The sequence below is a fragment of the Neolamprologus multifasciatus genome, chromosome 12 (genome assembly GCF_963576455.1).
Source record: "Neolamprologus multifasciatus chromosome 12, fNeoMul1.2, whole genome shotgun sequence".
NCBI lineage: Eukaryota > Metazoa > Chordata > Actinopteri > Cichliformes > Cichlidae > Neolamprologus > Neolamprologus multifasciatus.
Genome location: NC_140450.1, coordinates 5,853,047 through 5,869,060, shown reverse-complemented (window position 1 = coordinate 5,869,060; position 16,014 = coordinate 5,853,047). Strand labels below are relative to the sequence as shown.

Genomic DNA, 16,014 nt, shown 5'->3' with positions numbered 1-16,014 from the left:
ATCTTTATCTCATTCTGGACCTTGGTGCATCTGGTGATATTATCACCAATCATCTGTCAAGACAAACAATGTTAGCTCCTCCCCCTTTCAGCTAACTTTCTTTTGATTGGGTCACGTTCATAAAAACAAGGTCTTACGGTCAAGGAGCTTTAGTGTCTCAGATGACATATTGGGGATATCTTCATGTCATCATACAGAATTGAGCCTTTAGAGCAGTCTGAAGTCTGAGCTTTTGGCTTACAAGGATATTCACACATATTCTGACCGCATTACATCTTTGTCACATTTAATATGAGCATGCGTCTTTGTGTGTGTTGCATACAGTCATGTGAAAAAGACATGCAGTCGTGAAAACAAACATACATAGCTTGTAGAACCACATTTACTGGCAATAACTTGTAGTACTATTTTCCCATGTGACTTTATCAGTATTCACATCATTGTGGAGCAATGGTCCAACTTTTTACGGTGTTGCTTTCATTCATTGTGGGCATTTGTTTACAGTGTTGGGGAGTAACGGAATACATGTACCGCCTTTACGTATTTAAAATACAAATTATGAGTAACTGTATTCCGTTACAGTTACCGTTTAAAAAGGTGGTATTTAGAATACAGTTACTTTGTTGAAATAAATGGATTACACGGCGGTACTTCCCTGTTTCATATTGTCGCAGGTCAGGACTGTTTGGGTTTTGTTTGACAGCTACGTTCTGTTGTTCCAGGCGACAGCGTTACGGTTGCCATGGTTACAGGGTGACGCTCTCTCTCTGCGTGTTTCCTGGGTGAGAGAGGCCTTTTTTGTTGTTGTGCTAAGCTAATAGGCAGAATGCTACAGGTATAGCTCTAAAGAATGTAGCATCATAGGCAGTGTAGTCCGTGCTGCAGGGAGAATGGACTGCCATACACGTTATGTATCTGTGAGCGAGGGAGGGAGAAAAAGGAAAAGTACGAGCTGTCATCGAGCAAAAACGGGAGCTGGAAGCATGTAAATATAATAATAACCACTGCAGCCAAGAAGAGTGCCTGACGAGCCCAGTTGTAAGTAAGCTATTAAGACTCGACTGTACACCGTGTTCGTGTTTTCCTCCAAAAACAATAAGCTCCGTTGCAGCAGCCTTTCAACGCCTCTCTCTGTTTCTCGCAAGCAAACTTGACCCAGACAACAACTTAAAGCTATTTTTCGGCTACGAGCCCAACACCGAACCCACCGTATTAGCCAGAGGTCCCTTTACTACGGTTCGGAGCCGCGGACCTTCAGTAACAGTAATAAATCACAGCAATAGTACATTCACGTAGTTGTAAACAGCATGATAATATATTAAGTAATCCAAAGTATTCAGAATACGTTACTCTCATTGAGTAACGTAACGTTACAGAATACATTTTGGGGCATGTATTCTGTATTCTGTAATGGAATACATTTTAAAAGTAACCTTCCCAACACTGTTTGTTTATGACAGTCCCTTCACATCCTTTCATTCAGCCAGTCTGCTGTAGACTTGCTGCTGTGCTTAGGATGAAGCACATCAATCCTAATTTCCTACTTTCATTAGCTTTCAGACAGATGGCCTCTTATTTGACTTGAGTATTTTATTACTCAATGACTGCAGCGTCAAACGACCCAAAATCCTCACCCCTCCACCATCTTGCTTGACAGTCTGTATTCAGTGTTAGCGCTGTTATGCTTTCTTTAATTTTCTTTAAGTGTGGAACTGTGCATCTCCACAATGGTCTTCGCTGTCCAAAAAGGATTGGTTCTAGTGTATTAACGCACAGCATATCCTGTAATATTTAACATGAAAAAATTAAAATCTTAGTTTTATTACTTTTTATGTATAATTAGATTTGACTAGTATACATTACAACAGGATTGGGATTTTTTTATGTGTTTATGAATCAATTATAAAGTTACTTACATGTAAAAGTATGTGTTAATGATAAGTAATAGGAAAAAAGTATAGATAAGACACAATTATAGCCCATTAAAGTAGTTCCAGTAGTGTTATTAGTAGGGATGGGTACCGGTATCCGGTGCCATCATGGCACCGGTTCTGACATAAACGGTAGTAACCAGACCGAAAAGCAGCGCGCATTTCGGTGCTTTATTTCGGTGCTTTATTTCGGTGCTTTTTTTTCCTCAGCTGTGGTACACTTTCTTCTTCCTTACATTTCTATTGGCGGTTGGCAAACAACTGAAAGGTGCATTACCGCCACCAACTGGTATGGAATGATACACTTTAGATTCTAGCCAATCATTTTACGTTTCGAGGATAGTAGGCGGGTCCAGGTACATACGTTCTTTTAGAGCAGAGCTACAGATTAAAAATGCCCAAGGCGAAGCGGTCAAAAGTCTGGCTGTACTTCACAGCAAAAGATGCAAACTCAGCAGCTGCAACAAGTGCTTTAAGCTGATACTGTCAAAGGAGGTCACACTTTAAATCCGATGAACCTAGCCCTGCCAGTGTAGCAGAAATGATGATGGCAGCAGCAGCCGTTCTTCTCTGCGTGAGTAGCTTAATGTTGTTCGTGTGTAATTTACGTTGAGTAAGCTAACCGCGTTATTAAATTAATGCATGTAACGTGAACTAGCAAACACCATCATAGCTACATGCGGCTGTCTTCTTGTTTGATGGTAGATACTTCCTTCACCCTGGCCAAAAAGGCTAAAATGACCGAAGAAAAAGTGGAAAACAGCTAAACATGAGAGGTTTTTGGACAAAGTTTGTGTTTTTTCCATTGTTTAAGCACTGCTTCCAGCCCAGAGTGATACCATATATGCCCTATACCTGCAGAAAAGACTAACATTGTTATCTTTTTACAAAAAAACAGCTGAACATGAGAGGTTTTTGGACCAATTTTGTGTTTTCCATTCTTTAAGCACCGGTTTGGGCACCGTTTAAGCACCGGCACCGTTTCAAAAGTACCGGTTTGGCACCGGTATCGGATAAAACCTAAACGATACCCATCCCTAGTTATTAGTTTCCCTGCTATCTCGATATAAAGCTGAATTGTTTCTGTAAAGAAGGTTTGCAGTTCATAGATTCATAAACCACAGTCTCTTCTCTTTCAGCGTGTGCACACATGTCAGGAGTCCATCGGCTCCCCTGAGGGGTTAACTGATGACCTGGCTCATAGTTTGTTTGATCTCTGTTTGATGGAGATGTTTGGGATTGTATGTTTCAGTTAACGTGTAAATATGCTTTACATTTGTTATTTCAGTGTCGAAGCAGAAAGTCCAGGGATTTGATGTGTTTTGATAGACTCGTTGGTAAAATGTGGCTCATTTGTGTGCTTCAGATAGAAACATCCAATGTAGCGTGAGCATATAAATTTGTTTTATTATATGTATTAGTTTTGTTTTTTTTTTTAATTCTTAAAGATATCGACAGCCGTGCAGGACTGACAGCTTGCAAAGATGACATAAAGGCCTATTCAGCCAAAGCATTGTTGTTTATTGTTGTGGTTTCTCTTATGATGTTTTTATTCCAGAAACCACACACGCACGCACGCACACACACACACACACACATATGAAATATAAACCTGGGTAACTTCAACTTAAATACAACAAACCTCTGAAGGATCCTCTCACGTGCTTAAACTGGAACACCACAAACTTGAGAACCAGTGATATTTATCATCAGATTTATATGATCACAAGCTTGAATCTGGAGGTTGCCTCAAACTCTTTGTGTTTCTAACAGTCAGATGGATGTAGCACTTACAATGGTGGCCAGATGTGCAACTTACAGGCCTGGTTCAGTTTCAGCACCCAGGTTTGGGCCAGTGCACCCCAGTAGATTTACGTCTGCTTCTGTCTCTGGGACCTTTTGCATGTTTAAAGCAAGGAACAAACTCTGGGTCTGAAAAATGAAGCCAGTGAGGAAGTGGCAGAAGCTGAAGTTCCTAGATTGGCCACTGGAGGCTCGCTCTAGAAGCAAGTTGATCTCCACAGACTCACATAATAAATCTTTTACGTTTTACAGCAGAAATCAACATATTTACATCTGGGTGCAAAAATATTTTGGTCACTTGGACCGAAAAATAATATAGTTGATGTACAGCGAGAAAATTTATAGTATTTTATTAGCCTATTGTTTAGATAGTTTACCCTCTGGACATCTCCTAGCAGGACCTTTGGAGCAGACCCTTATATCTATTGCGTGTAAGGGTAACACACTTCTGTATCCCCATGGAAGAGCTGAAGGAGGTTAGTGGGGAACTAGGCGTCTCTGCTTAGACTGTTGCCCTGTGGCTTGATAAGTAGTAGAAGATGAAAGGGATGGATGGGTTTGTGTGTCTCCCATGCACTCTCAGGCAACAGCTTGCACAACTGTTAACTCAACTCTCCATCCTCTCTTCTACTAACACTATGAGGGGAGCTGAAATTTAAAATAAATTAAACCAGAGAGTGCTCACATTTGTGTTTCCTTTCGGTACTTTTTTGTCTTTGGGTCTTCAAGTTCATGTTTGTGTTTGTGTTTTTCTTCTTTTTGTTCCAGGTGAAGACCAGAGCTCCAATCCTGGGCCTCTGGGATCTCTTTGTACCCTAAAAAAATCAAGATGCTTTTCTTTTCTTCTTTTATTCCACATGTCTTCTTAGCGTTCAGTATTTCTTTGGGTAAAAGTTTAAACATCCACATGCCCCCTGCCTCCTCACATGCTGATGAAGACATACTCTATGTCCAAACATTAGCTGCTGCACCTTATTAAAATCCTCTCATTTTTCCATGCGATCTAGATTTAATCTTTCTTCTCCCTGCTTCAGTTATTCTGTTTGTCAAAGCTCCGCTTTGAGCTTTTGTTGGCTCATGCGTCGGGACTCCTACACACACACATGTATTTACTTAGTTATTTCTTTTGTTTTCTTTGGTTTGTTTGTTTACCCACATGAATGAAGCAGTCATGAGAGGAAATATCTTAAGTGGCTGCTCTGTGGTGTTTCTCGTTGTCGCAGACTTTACTTTTACCCCTGAGCTGAAATAAAAGTGACGTTTTTATTTTATCTCGTTTTAATAATCAAGGATCCTGGAGAATTTTTCCCATTTACTGGACCGTGACCCAGAGTTACATTTTTTGCTTTATAAATGACCATAATATGGTTTAATTAACTTCAATCCATCATGGTGTAAAAGCAGCCGTCAGTCGATCAAATGACGGATATTTAATTTTGGGAAAGACAGAAGAAAAACAACATTAACATCCTGTTCCTCTCAGCCGCTCTGTTCTGTGGGAGTTTTCTGCGCAGATAATAATCTCTCATTATGTTGCTACAGTCAATTAACATCCATTACTGTCAGACTGCATCTCTGAGTAAATGTTGACACTCGCTAACTCCCAGCTATACGCTCTTTGCCACATTTAACCTGGAAAAACACAGAGGAGAAGACTTTTTTCCCTCATTTGGGCTTCATCAGGGCTCCTGCTTTTTATTCCTCTTTTGCTTTTTCTTCAGTTTCAGTTTTTCATTCAGTCTGAAGGATTAACCACTTCTTAGAAAGATTTAATCATTCGTGCCTCAATTTTGACTCTAAAACTGTTTATTTACTGTTACATAAAGATTCCAGATTAGATTTGCAATGACTGCTTTGTGGATTTTCTTCCAGTCGTGTAGTTACAAGTAAAAATACAAAAAGATATGTCAGTTTTTCATCCACTTACATCATAATGAACTGCAATTTGGAGATTTGGGACTTTTTTAAATAGCTGGTAATTAATAAAAAGCATATATCAGTACAAAATCTGTATAACTGTGCCAGCATTCAGTCACATTTCCAGTTAAAACGTTTTAATTGGTGTTTTCAAAATGGAATTTGCAGGTTTTTAATGGAATTCTGCATAAACAATCCAAATGGATAAAATGCATTCATACAGTTATTAAAGCAGAAGGTTCACATAGAAATCGGAGTTTTGAAATTTTGTTATGCTATCAAAACAAAAACTCCAATACATTTTGAAAGGAAATTCCAGGGAACTTCCTAGATTTTCAAAATAAATCATCTCTTTTCAACAATAAATAATAAACACTAGAAAACTGCAAAACATTAAAAATATTCATTTAAAGGAGTGAGCGAGCACAAGTGAGTTTAACTTCAGTGAGAAATGATTTTGACATTTTGTGCCAAAAGCAACACATTTTTCATGCTCTTGTATTAATTAAAAGTCTGGGAACACAAGTTGTCATAAGGTTACAACAGTTCATAAGTGCGTTGATCTCCAAATGAAGACAGAGTACACATGTGTAAACACTTGAAAGCCCGCAGCCAGGACCCAAACAACACTTTTTGCCCTTTTAAAAATGAGTTTCATCATGCTTAAAACAAATGTCTTCAGTTATGTTATGTTATGTTGTTTTGTTTTCAGTTTTCCATCTGCTGACGTTAAAAAGTCTCTCTTTCCTCGCCAGGTTGTGACATGTGTGCAGACAACAGGAACGGTGAGTGTCCGATGCACGGCCCTCTTCACTCTCTGCGCCGGCTCGTCGGCACCAGCAGCACGGCAGCGCCTGTCACCCTACCAGACATCCCTGATTGGCTGAGAGACCTGCCCAGAGAGGTGACCCCCACTTCCTAAATACAGCCTCTAACTAAAAACAGTTCGGTTCAGAGCAAGTAAAATCCCCCTTTCTTCTCTGATATTTGAGTGGTTCATTATCTATTGAAAAATAGTTAAATTCAATGTAGTGCCTGCAAAATTATATTTAATGGTAATCATATAAATGTACCTCATTGTGCACCCACTTGGTAGCAACATTTAATATCTTTATCTACTAATTTGACACCACCAAAAAGCTTTAAAAGCTTAATAATCATAACATCTACATAGTAAGCCCATCATTCCCCTATTGGTTATCTTTCCATTGCTCTCTACCTTCATCATGACTACCTCTGCTTTGTATCTGGGTGAAGTCCGTTCATCTCTACTTCCAGGTATCCAACTGGTCCAAGCCCGAGGGATGCTTATTTTTTATTGGCCACACACAATGTCAATCACAGTAACTGGGCTCAAGCAGGTGTGGGTCATTTTGGTTGATGAATTGAGGTGTCAGTATAGCTTAGTAAAAAAAACAAACACACACGATAGATAAATAAATAAAACTATACAAATACTATGAAACTAGTTCTTCCACTGGGTGATGCATGTCTGATAAGTAGGCTGCTGTAAGACCATGATATGATAAATCACAGCTACAGTTTGTAAGTAAATTCTTCTACAGAACAAACTACACACGTCTCACCTTTAGCTGACTGCAGCTGCTGGTGTCACGTTGTTTTGACCTCTGTGTGCAGGTGTGTCTGTGCACCAGCACAGTTCCTGGTCTGGGTTACGGCATCTGTGCAGCTCAGAGGATCCCTCAGGGAACCTGGATTGGCCCGTTTCAAGGAGTCCCCCTGATGCTGGAAAAAGTGCAGTCTGGAGTGGTCAGGAACACCCGACACCTGTGGGAGGTAAGGAGGGGAGAGCTTTATATCTATGCGATTGCCTCATGGCTTTGTGCATTTGTGCAATAAGTGTCATTAAATCCTTCCAAAAAGATTCATGGCTGCTCCGATGCACAGGAATCAAAACCCATACGAGGAAGATTAATTATTTTTGGCTGGTAAAGACACATTTTGAAATGTATCTTCGAATTGAGATCAATAACATTACTGGGGTTGCTTTTTGCTTATTTACCCGGGAATTAATGGTGCATTTTTACAGGTGGTTAGCTCATTAAATCGAGTTTGAGCAGTGCAGTGAGGAAATGGAAAACAACAAACAGCTAGCTAGATGCTGGAGGTACTCTTAGGTTATACTTGTATCCTGACATACATGTGAAAAAACCATGAAACCGTAGTCAAGCGCCTGTTATACGTTCTTCATGTGCACTTGGAGTCTGCTTGTATGATGTATGGGCAATTGGTGGAATAAAGCGTAGTCTCTTGCGGACATTTGGAGAGTACAGGGATGTCCTCATGTTTATCTGTGACTATAACACTGGTTTTAGCATCACATTATCAATGTTATCACATGATGGAAGTATATAGAAGGGGGTTATGTTATGTGCGTTTTTACGTTACGATGTCTACAAATTGAATTCTCTCTGTCTTTCTATACCTGGAAAGACTCAGCTGGTTTTTAAAAGAGAGTTTCTGTGTGGTCAAATACACATCAGTCACATAGTTTGAAATAAGGGCATGAGGACCAGACTTCCTTTTGTTAAAATGTTAAATTAACTAACTTGAATTGTTAGACAAATTCATTTATTTTAGGCTTCTTATTCAAGACCCCGGCAGTAATTGTATTATTTGCATCATTTGGATTTCCTGTTGTATTCTGCAGGGGAAAACTGATACTAATTCAACAAATAATAGGTTTTTAAATTTCATCCTGTTCTCGCGTTTTGCACTTAGTTGTGTGTCTGCCTGTTTGTGTGGATCTTTTTCTGTGCGTGTGTGCTTGTGGTCAGCGTCATGTCACCTCTCAGTCCATTGATCAGAGCAGATTGTATTTACATACAGTGGCAGGAGAAAGTCAATGTGGCAGTTATAAACAGCTGCATTAGCATTAGCGAGAGCGAGGGAGGGTGGACTGAGGCATGCAGGGAGACACAGAGATAGATGAGTCCCGTGTGGCTGAGCTGGTAAAGGTCAGTCAGACGTCGGTTGACCGGACATCAGTCTCTCTGCTGTTGACTGCAGCGGGACAGGAGGTGGAGGAGGAGGACGTGGGCGTGGGTGGAGAGGGGCTTCTGGTCGTGGTGGTAGGAGGCTGTAGAGGATCACAGGTCAGAGGTTAGGGGGCACAGAAGACATGATCAGCCAAGTCCGGCAGGAGCACCAGGTCTTTGCTTGGGGGGAAAAAAGAACATGAAAGTGATGAGGATTAAACTGACGACATGTTTTTATGAGTTTATCTGATGCAGACAATCACTGAGCAGATTTTACTTTCACATGTTAACTCCTGTTGAACCCAAAGTGAAGCTGCAGTTAATTCTGTTATGTTCCAACAGTATGACCTGCAAGAGCTAATCTGCCAAGTGACAGACAGCAGCAAACTTATTTATGACCACCATGTCTGCAGGTCATTTTCTAACCCATCTACTACACCTCCCCTTTTACATGCTATGCTTTTGGTAGAGCTTTGCCAAGCCTTGTCTGCTTGTTGTAGCTGTTTATCGTCACCAGGGGGCAGTTTCATAAATATGTGAACTACTCTATTTCAACAATTGGATGCCATCGCTTCCTGTTGAGTAGTTACTGGCTTTTTGGACAACTATAAACAAGTGTATCTTTGTACTCAGCGCGCCATCGAATGCCTTTGTGAATCTACGCCAAGGCAGGAACATAATATCAATATTATATCTGTTGTCCCTGACGCCTGGGCTGGTCTGGTGTCTACAGTTATACACTTCTGTGATCAGGTAAAGATTGTGGAGACTTCAAGAGTTTGTTTTTGTCCCGATGTGCAGCATGAATACCATACCATACCACCTTTATTTATAAAGCACTTTAACATAAAACCAGAGTTCACAAAGTGCTGTATATGCTAATAACATAAGTAAAGAAAAATTAAAATGAGATAAGATAAGATAAAATAAATAACTAAAAAACTAAAATAAATTGAAACATGTTAAAACAAATTGAGTCAACCCCTCTAATCAATGCCAAAGGTTTCAGCGAATAAATATGTTTTAAGAAGTCTTTTAAATTCAGAAAGAGAAGAGGCCTGCCTAACATGCAAGGGCAGATCATTCCACAACTTTGGAGCAACTACAGCAAAAGCACGATCACCTTTAAATTTATACTTAGTTTTCGGTACCTTAAGGAGCTGCTGATTGGCGGACCTAAGGGAACGGGCAGGTGTATATGGTTGTAGTAGCTCCGAGAGGTGGGGGGGGGGGGCCAGGCCATTAAGAGATTTAAAAGCAAATAAGAGAATTTTAAAAACAATCCTAAAATGTACAGGTAGCCAGTGGAGTGAAATTAAAATTGGGGTAATGTGCTCAGACTTTTTTGTTCCAGTTAAAAGACGTGCTGCAGCATTTTGCACAACCTGCAGGCGCCTAATGGACGCATCACTAACCCCAAAATAAAGTGCGTTACAATAATCCAGCCTAGAAGTAACAAAGGCATGGATTACTGTCTCAAAATGCTGTTTCGATAAGATAGGCATGAATAATGAACACAGGTGATTTTAAATAGTTAGTTTAAATGGTCCTGTTCTAGTTGCATATTAAGGCTAATTAAAACTGACAATCTGAGACAATTTGCCTATTTAAAATGAAATCTACAACACAAAGTGTAGAAACTGAATATTCTGGCGCTAAGCTGTAAGAATATCCTGGATGTAATTTTTGTTTTGCTGCTGCAGTTCATTATTTGGACCTGGCACAAACTCTCAGTGACCCTCCAGGGGGTCTGAAACCAGCTTTTTAAACTCACTAACCCTGAAGAAATTGGTCTGGTCAGATAACCCAGCTCTAACCGGCAGATTACCAGCTGCCAGGCTACGACTGGCCATTAGGCCTATTGATGAAGGAGCTTTACACACAGATTCCATTAAAACTCACTGGTTGTTAAACTCACTTATTGACGCCTCCCAAAACAGGAAGAGATGCTTGTCCTATAGCCAATCAGGGAGCTGGTGTCATGTTGTCTATGGCATCCTAGAAGAGCCGGTTTTAATTAAGACACTTACCGTTACGTCTGAGTGGAACAGCGGAGGGTTTTCTGGAGCGGCAGTATTTTACTGCTCGACAAATCGATCCCCTCCGAGGCAGAGCTCAGTGCTGGAGTCCAACTTTATGGTGGAATAATTCTTGAACTATCTGACCGGCAGCTTCATCACTCCCTACTCCAGCGCTGTGGCAGAGAAGTCAGGAGCAGAGCGCTAAAACCGAACTTTATCTTGATGTAAATGTAATTTTTGTAATAAAGTTTAGTTTAGGGCTACATTGATGAGTTAATCAATTAGGTAAAATAAATACTGAGTAGGTTAAGCAGTTCCCACAGTCCAGTTTTTCTAATTTCTTACCTTGAGCTTTCTGAAAATGCTGATTCACTGATTTATGCTATTATAGATAAATAGATTTTTAAATATATTCACAGAGTTAATTAAAACTTCAGAAAGTCCTTTCTGCTTGTTGGATGCAAAAAGTGAAAAGGGAGGAAGAGTCAGATGGAGGTGAAAAGATGGTAAGATGGAAGGTGAAGGAAAAAGCCAGAAAAAGCAATGAATAAGTGCTCTAAGTCAGCGGTCCCCAACCTTTTTTGAGCCACGGATCAGTTTATGTCCAACAATGTTTTCACGGACCGGCCTTTAAGGTGTCGCAGATAAATACAACAAAATAAAACCAGTACCGGTACCAAAAAAAGTCACACGGGAAAAGACCCAGGGAAACCCAGTTAACGATAAAAACAATAAAAAATAATGATTAAAAACCGATAAGAACCCTGAAAACCATAAATTTCACACCCAAGCCTCAACTCACATGGCCCGGTACCAAATGACTCCAGGGGACCGCTGCTATAACTGATGGAAAGCAGAGAGAAATGAAGAAAGGCGAGAAGGAAGGAAGGCAGGAAGTGGGGAAAGGATAAATAAAGTGTACAAAGAAGATGGAAAAGGAAAGAAAGGGATAATGAAAGGTGTGACAGACTGAAAAGGACAGGGAAAGGAAGGAAGGAAGGAAGGAAAAAAGGGATAGGAAGGAAGGACAGGACTAATGCCATAACCCAGGGAGAAAGTCTTGGTTCACTCCAGCTTGTTTTTATTGTTTATTTATGTGTTTATTTATTAAAACTGGTATTAAATTGCTTTATTGGCTTCTGAACATCCACCCAGTTATTGGAGACCCAGTAACTGGCTCCACCCTTTTTTTAAGTGTTTTTTTAAAGTGTTTTCAAATATCTGGAAACATTAAACAGAAAAACTATAAAGCCAAAAGGTATGAATGAAGTTAAATGTAAAATCTTCCTACAAATTTGTCTATTTGTGGCTACAGCAGAACGTTAGATTGTTTGCAGGTGATTTAGTAAGAAGTTCTAGTAAGAAGATCCTGTTACAATCCTGGAAGTAGCAGTGGAAAATCTCATACACATCCAAATATTCCTAATTTGAGTTTCAGTTTCTTTTTGAGGGAAAGCGTGACAGGTTCTCATTCTCGACTCGAACCGGCGACCTCTCTATCTGAACCTCGAGTACGCTCTGATTGAAAAGAATGTGCAGTGAAAACACGAGCGCCGTCCTCTGACCTCGTCCTCTGGGGTTTTACAGGAGTTTTCTTTTTGGACAGATCAGAGACTAGATGAGCTGTCAGCGCCGAGTCAGTGAATATGGCCCAAACATCATAACTTCAGAGCCGCAGAGAAAGAAAAACTGGAGCTGCTCAGTTTGAGGCAAAATATTTTGTTAGTGTGGGATGTTGATGGGACACATGAGGATTCAGAAAATTCCGAATGCCTGTTGGCATCTTGGCTTTTTGCATCATGAGGCTGTTTTCTTTGTCTGTTCCTGGCTGTCAGTCTGTCCGTTTGTGTTTTCCTGTCCGTCCATCAGTGCAGAATTCCCATTGACTTTATGTTTTTAGTGGTTTGTGGTCACAGCATCCAGTAAAGGCTTTGTAATGTTTTCTTGACTGATGTCATTATTTCATGTTTATATATTCTGGGTTTTATTAAAGGGCCTGATCGCCTTTGACGTCATCGCTTTGATTACATAATCAGAAATGGTTTATGGCAAATTCCATAAGGTGGTTTTCGTGTTGTTTGGATTTCAGTGAGGCAAGTACGTTTTTATCATTGGAATTTATTAATAAAGAAGAAACGTTCACACTGATAATATGACGTCAGATAGATGGCAGGAACAAAGTCTTAAAGCCCTGAAATAATTTTCCACATAAACCATAAACCATAAAGTCAATATCACTGGATTTTTGGGCACTCGACAGACTACAAAATCTTTTTTTTTTTTAAGCCATGATGTGACATTAATTCCTCAAACAATCACCCAATGATTAAAGCCAGTTATTATGTGTATTGATAATGACAGTAGCATTCCTCCAACTTAGAATTCAGTAAAAAAAATTAGATTTAATAAATGAACAACAAATTATTGTTATATAAATATAGACAAAACTTTAAAAAGGAAATGTACAAAACTGGTGTTTCTCTGATTGATGAGAGCTTCTGTGTCCATATACACTTTTTTTTGGAGACTTTTCCTTATTTTTTGTTACTTAAACTGCTCCAGTGTTGGATGCTCACAATATGGACAAAGTTTCAAACAATGAGGCCAGTGTATGCACAGCTTATCTCTGTTGCAACAATATGTTTGTTGAGTTTTTAGAACACATAAAATACAGGTCAAATAAATCGTATACAGAAATATGACAGAATATTCATCAAGAAAAAAACAAAAAACAAAAAACAACCCCCCCCACCCCCAAAAAAACCCCCAAAACAAAACAAAAAAAGCAGAAGAACTAATGAACTATACAAAGTATCATTCCACCATATCCCTCATAGTTATATCACGTTATGTCTCTCCAAATTATGTGACTCCAGGTTCCCCTTTTCCACCAACACTTGTGAAACGTTCGCTCCTTCCAAGTTTAATATAAAAGGTTTCCAGACAATTTCAAACAGCTCCTTCTTCCCTTTCAAAATATAGGTTATCTTTTCCATAGACAGAGATGAGGACATGTCCCGTAACCAATGCCCCAGTTTTGCTCTATCAATTTTTCTCCAATACAATGCAATTAGACGTTTAGCAAGCAAGAGGCACATATTTATAAGGGTCCTGATTTCTTTTTGAATTGTAGGAGTTGGTGGATAAAGTCCCTTGCACAACTTATCTCTGTGAGCCAGAATATCAGGTTGCTGCTCTTACTACCCAGTTTTCCCAAGTTGTTTTTTTTTTCTATTTCTGTCTCTCTGTGATATCATATAGAGAGACGACACTTAAAGCTGTATTAGCTATATCCCATGGATGGCTGGGATATACCTAATAGGGTCATCTTGGGCACACAGTTCTAGAGGGTACCCAAGATGCCCAACAGGGTGTGAAATGTGAACCAAACTGGTCTTGAGCTCAAGTTGTGAGCAGACTACAAACCTTCTGTTTGTGAAGACCAGCCAATAGGAAAGCTGTAAGAAAGCTGAGTCAAAGGGAAGATAGCCTTAAAGGAGAAGAGGAGGGAGGAGCTAAAACAACTCATTTTGAACTGAAAAGCTGCATCAGGGCTCGTATAAGATCAACAGGGACTATTTTGAGCTGTGAATCATGCAAAGCTACCCCAGTATATCCAGGAATATAAAAGCGTGGTGGTAGAATAGTACTACTTTGATGTGATGTTAGCACTAATCTATGCATCCATGCTCCCAATGAAACCTCTTGGAGTTGCTAGCATGACTGAGGACACCTGCTTTGTTTCTTCTGCCTTCTTCCGGATCCAGTCAAAATTCAGCAGAATCCACAGTCCTCCAACTGGGTTTAAGTTTAAACTCTAGCGCCACTGTCAGTGCGCCCCAGGGCAGCTGTGGCTACAATGTAGCTTGCCATCACCAGTGTGTGTGTGAATGGGTGAATGACTGAATGTAGTGTAAACGCTTTGGGGTCCTTAGGGACTAAGTAAAGCGCTATACAAATACAGGCCATTTACCATTTGTATTGGTCTGTAGACTGTTTTTTTGTGCCGAAGGCATGCTAACGGACAAGCTAGAAAATTTAAGACATGTTTGTATTTATTTCTGTACATCTGTACAATACAGCCTCTATGTCATTTGGTATTGCATCACTTTTTTCTTGGACGTATCAAATGATGGAATTTATTTGGAAGGTGCATTTGCATCATCATCTGATACCATTTCCCATCCATTGCTATATAAACCCAAACCAAACTTTGTCCAGAGACCTTTCTCGAATTTTTCTCCTGCCCATCTTCATGCTCTTCTTTTGTCATTTCTGAGTTAAAAACTCTTTCAAACCTCGGGGAATCATTTGCCTTGCAGGTCAAACTGTGGCTGTTATAAACCACCACTCAGCCTGGTGCTGTTTGGTTAAACCCACTCGGCGAGTCGGGTTAACTCAGTTCATTTCTTGCTCTGCATGACTTTACCCTGTAGGCATGGTAACAGCAGGGGTTCAAGAACAAAGACTGGGGTTTTCCACCCAGACCTACATGTTAGAAAAACATTGTGTGTGTGCGTGTGTGTGTGTGTACATGTATATAGTCTCTTCATAATCCAGCAGCATGTTTGATCAGAGTGTTTTTCCAGTGTCAGAGCCGCTGGTTGTTTCCTCTCCTGTGCTGGTTTCTGTGGAGGCTTCACCTGCTGTGCTGAGCTATAGTACAAACATGTCCACTCTCTTCATACCACATGTTTCAGCCAATGTTTGAAGTTCATTGTAGTACCCACAGTCATTTATCGTTTCTTTCAGCTCACCTCAGGCAGTATTGTATGATTATATGGTTTAAATTATAACTATAATTTAGTACTTTGTGAAAACAAATCTGAAATTTAATGCAGACTCTGTTTTTTCAGTGTTACCAACACTGAAAACACTTAAGATCCTTTTTATATATTACTCTGCAAACACTGACTTTCTTTATTCTCACCTTCCTAATGGTTAGAATTGATTGATGAGATAATGTGGGGTTTTTTCTAAATTATTATTATTATTATGTGTATAGGTTATCTAATTTTATATTGTTGTGTTGTGCACATCAGCTGTACAAATGAACAGACCACTGTGACTCTATTCATGGGTTCGTGAACTCTGCGGTGGTTTGTTCTTATGTTTAAACACACAAAGTCATATTATTTGTCAGATAATTGTGTTAAAAATACTCAAAGACACCAGCAGCCCAAACTTGACCAAGAGGTCCAGTTCAGTGACTCCAATTAGTGGAGGGGAACCCCAGCAGACAGCTAGCAGCTATAGCTGCCTCTGCTATCACCCACCTGTCTGTCAAAGAAAGCACTGGTCAGTGTTTAAAAACCATCGAACAAAGCACCAGTGTGCAATGTG

General features: G+C 39.9%; 1 protein-coding gene across 3 annotated transcripts in view; it reads left to right on the top strand.

Annotated features, from left to right (window-relative positions):
• The window catches only part of prdm6 (PR domain containing 6), a 123,368-nt gene that overhangs the window by 10,688 nt on the left and 96,666 nt on the right, over positions 1 to 16,014 (top strand). For all 3 annotated transcript variants that reach the window (XM_085179585.1, XM_085179584.1, XM_085179586.1), the window contains exons 3-4: positions 6,407 to 6,555; positions 7,290 to 7,448. In XM_085179585.1, coding sequence (XP_085035711.1) covers positions 6,407 to 6,555; positions 7,290 to 7,448 — 308 coding nt within the window. The remainder of the gene's footprint in view (positions 1 to 6,406; positions 6,556 to 7,289; positions 7,449 to 16,014) is intronic.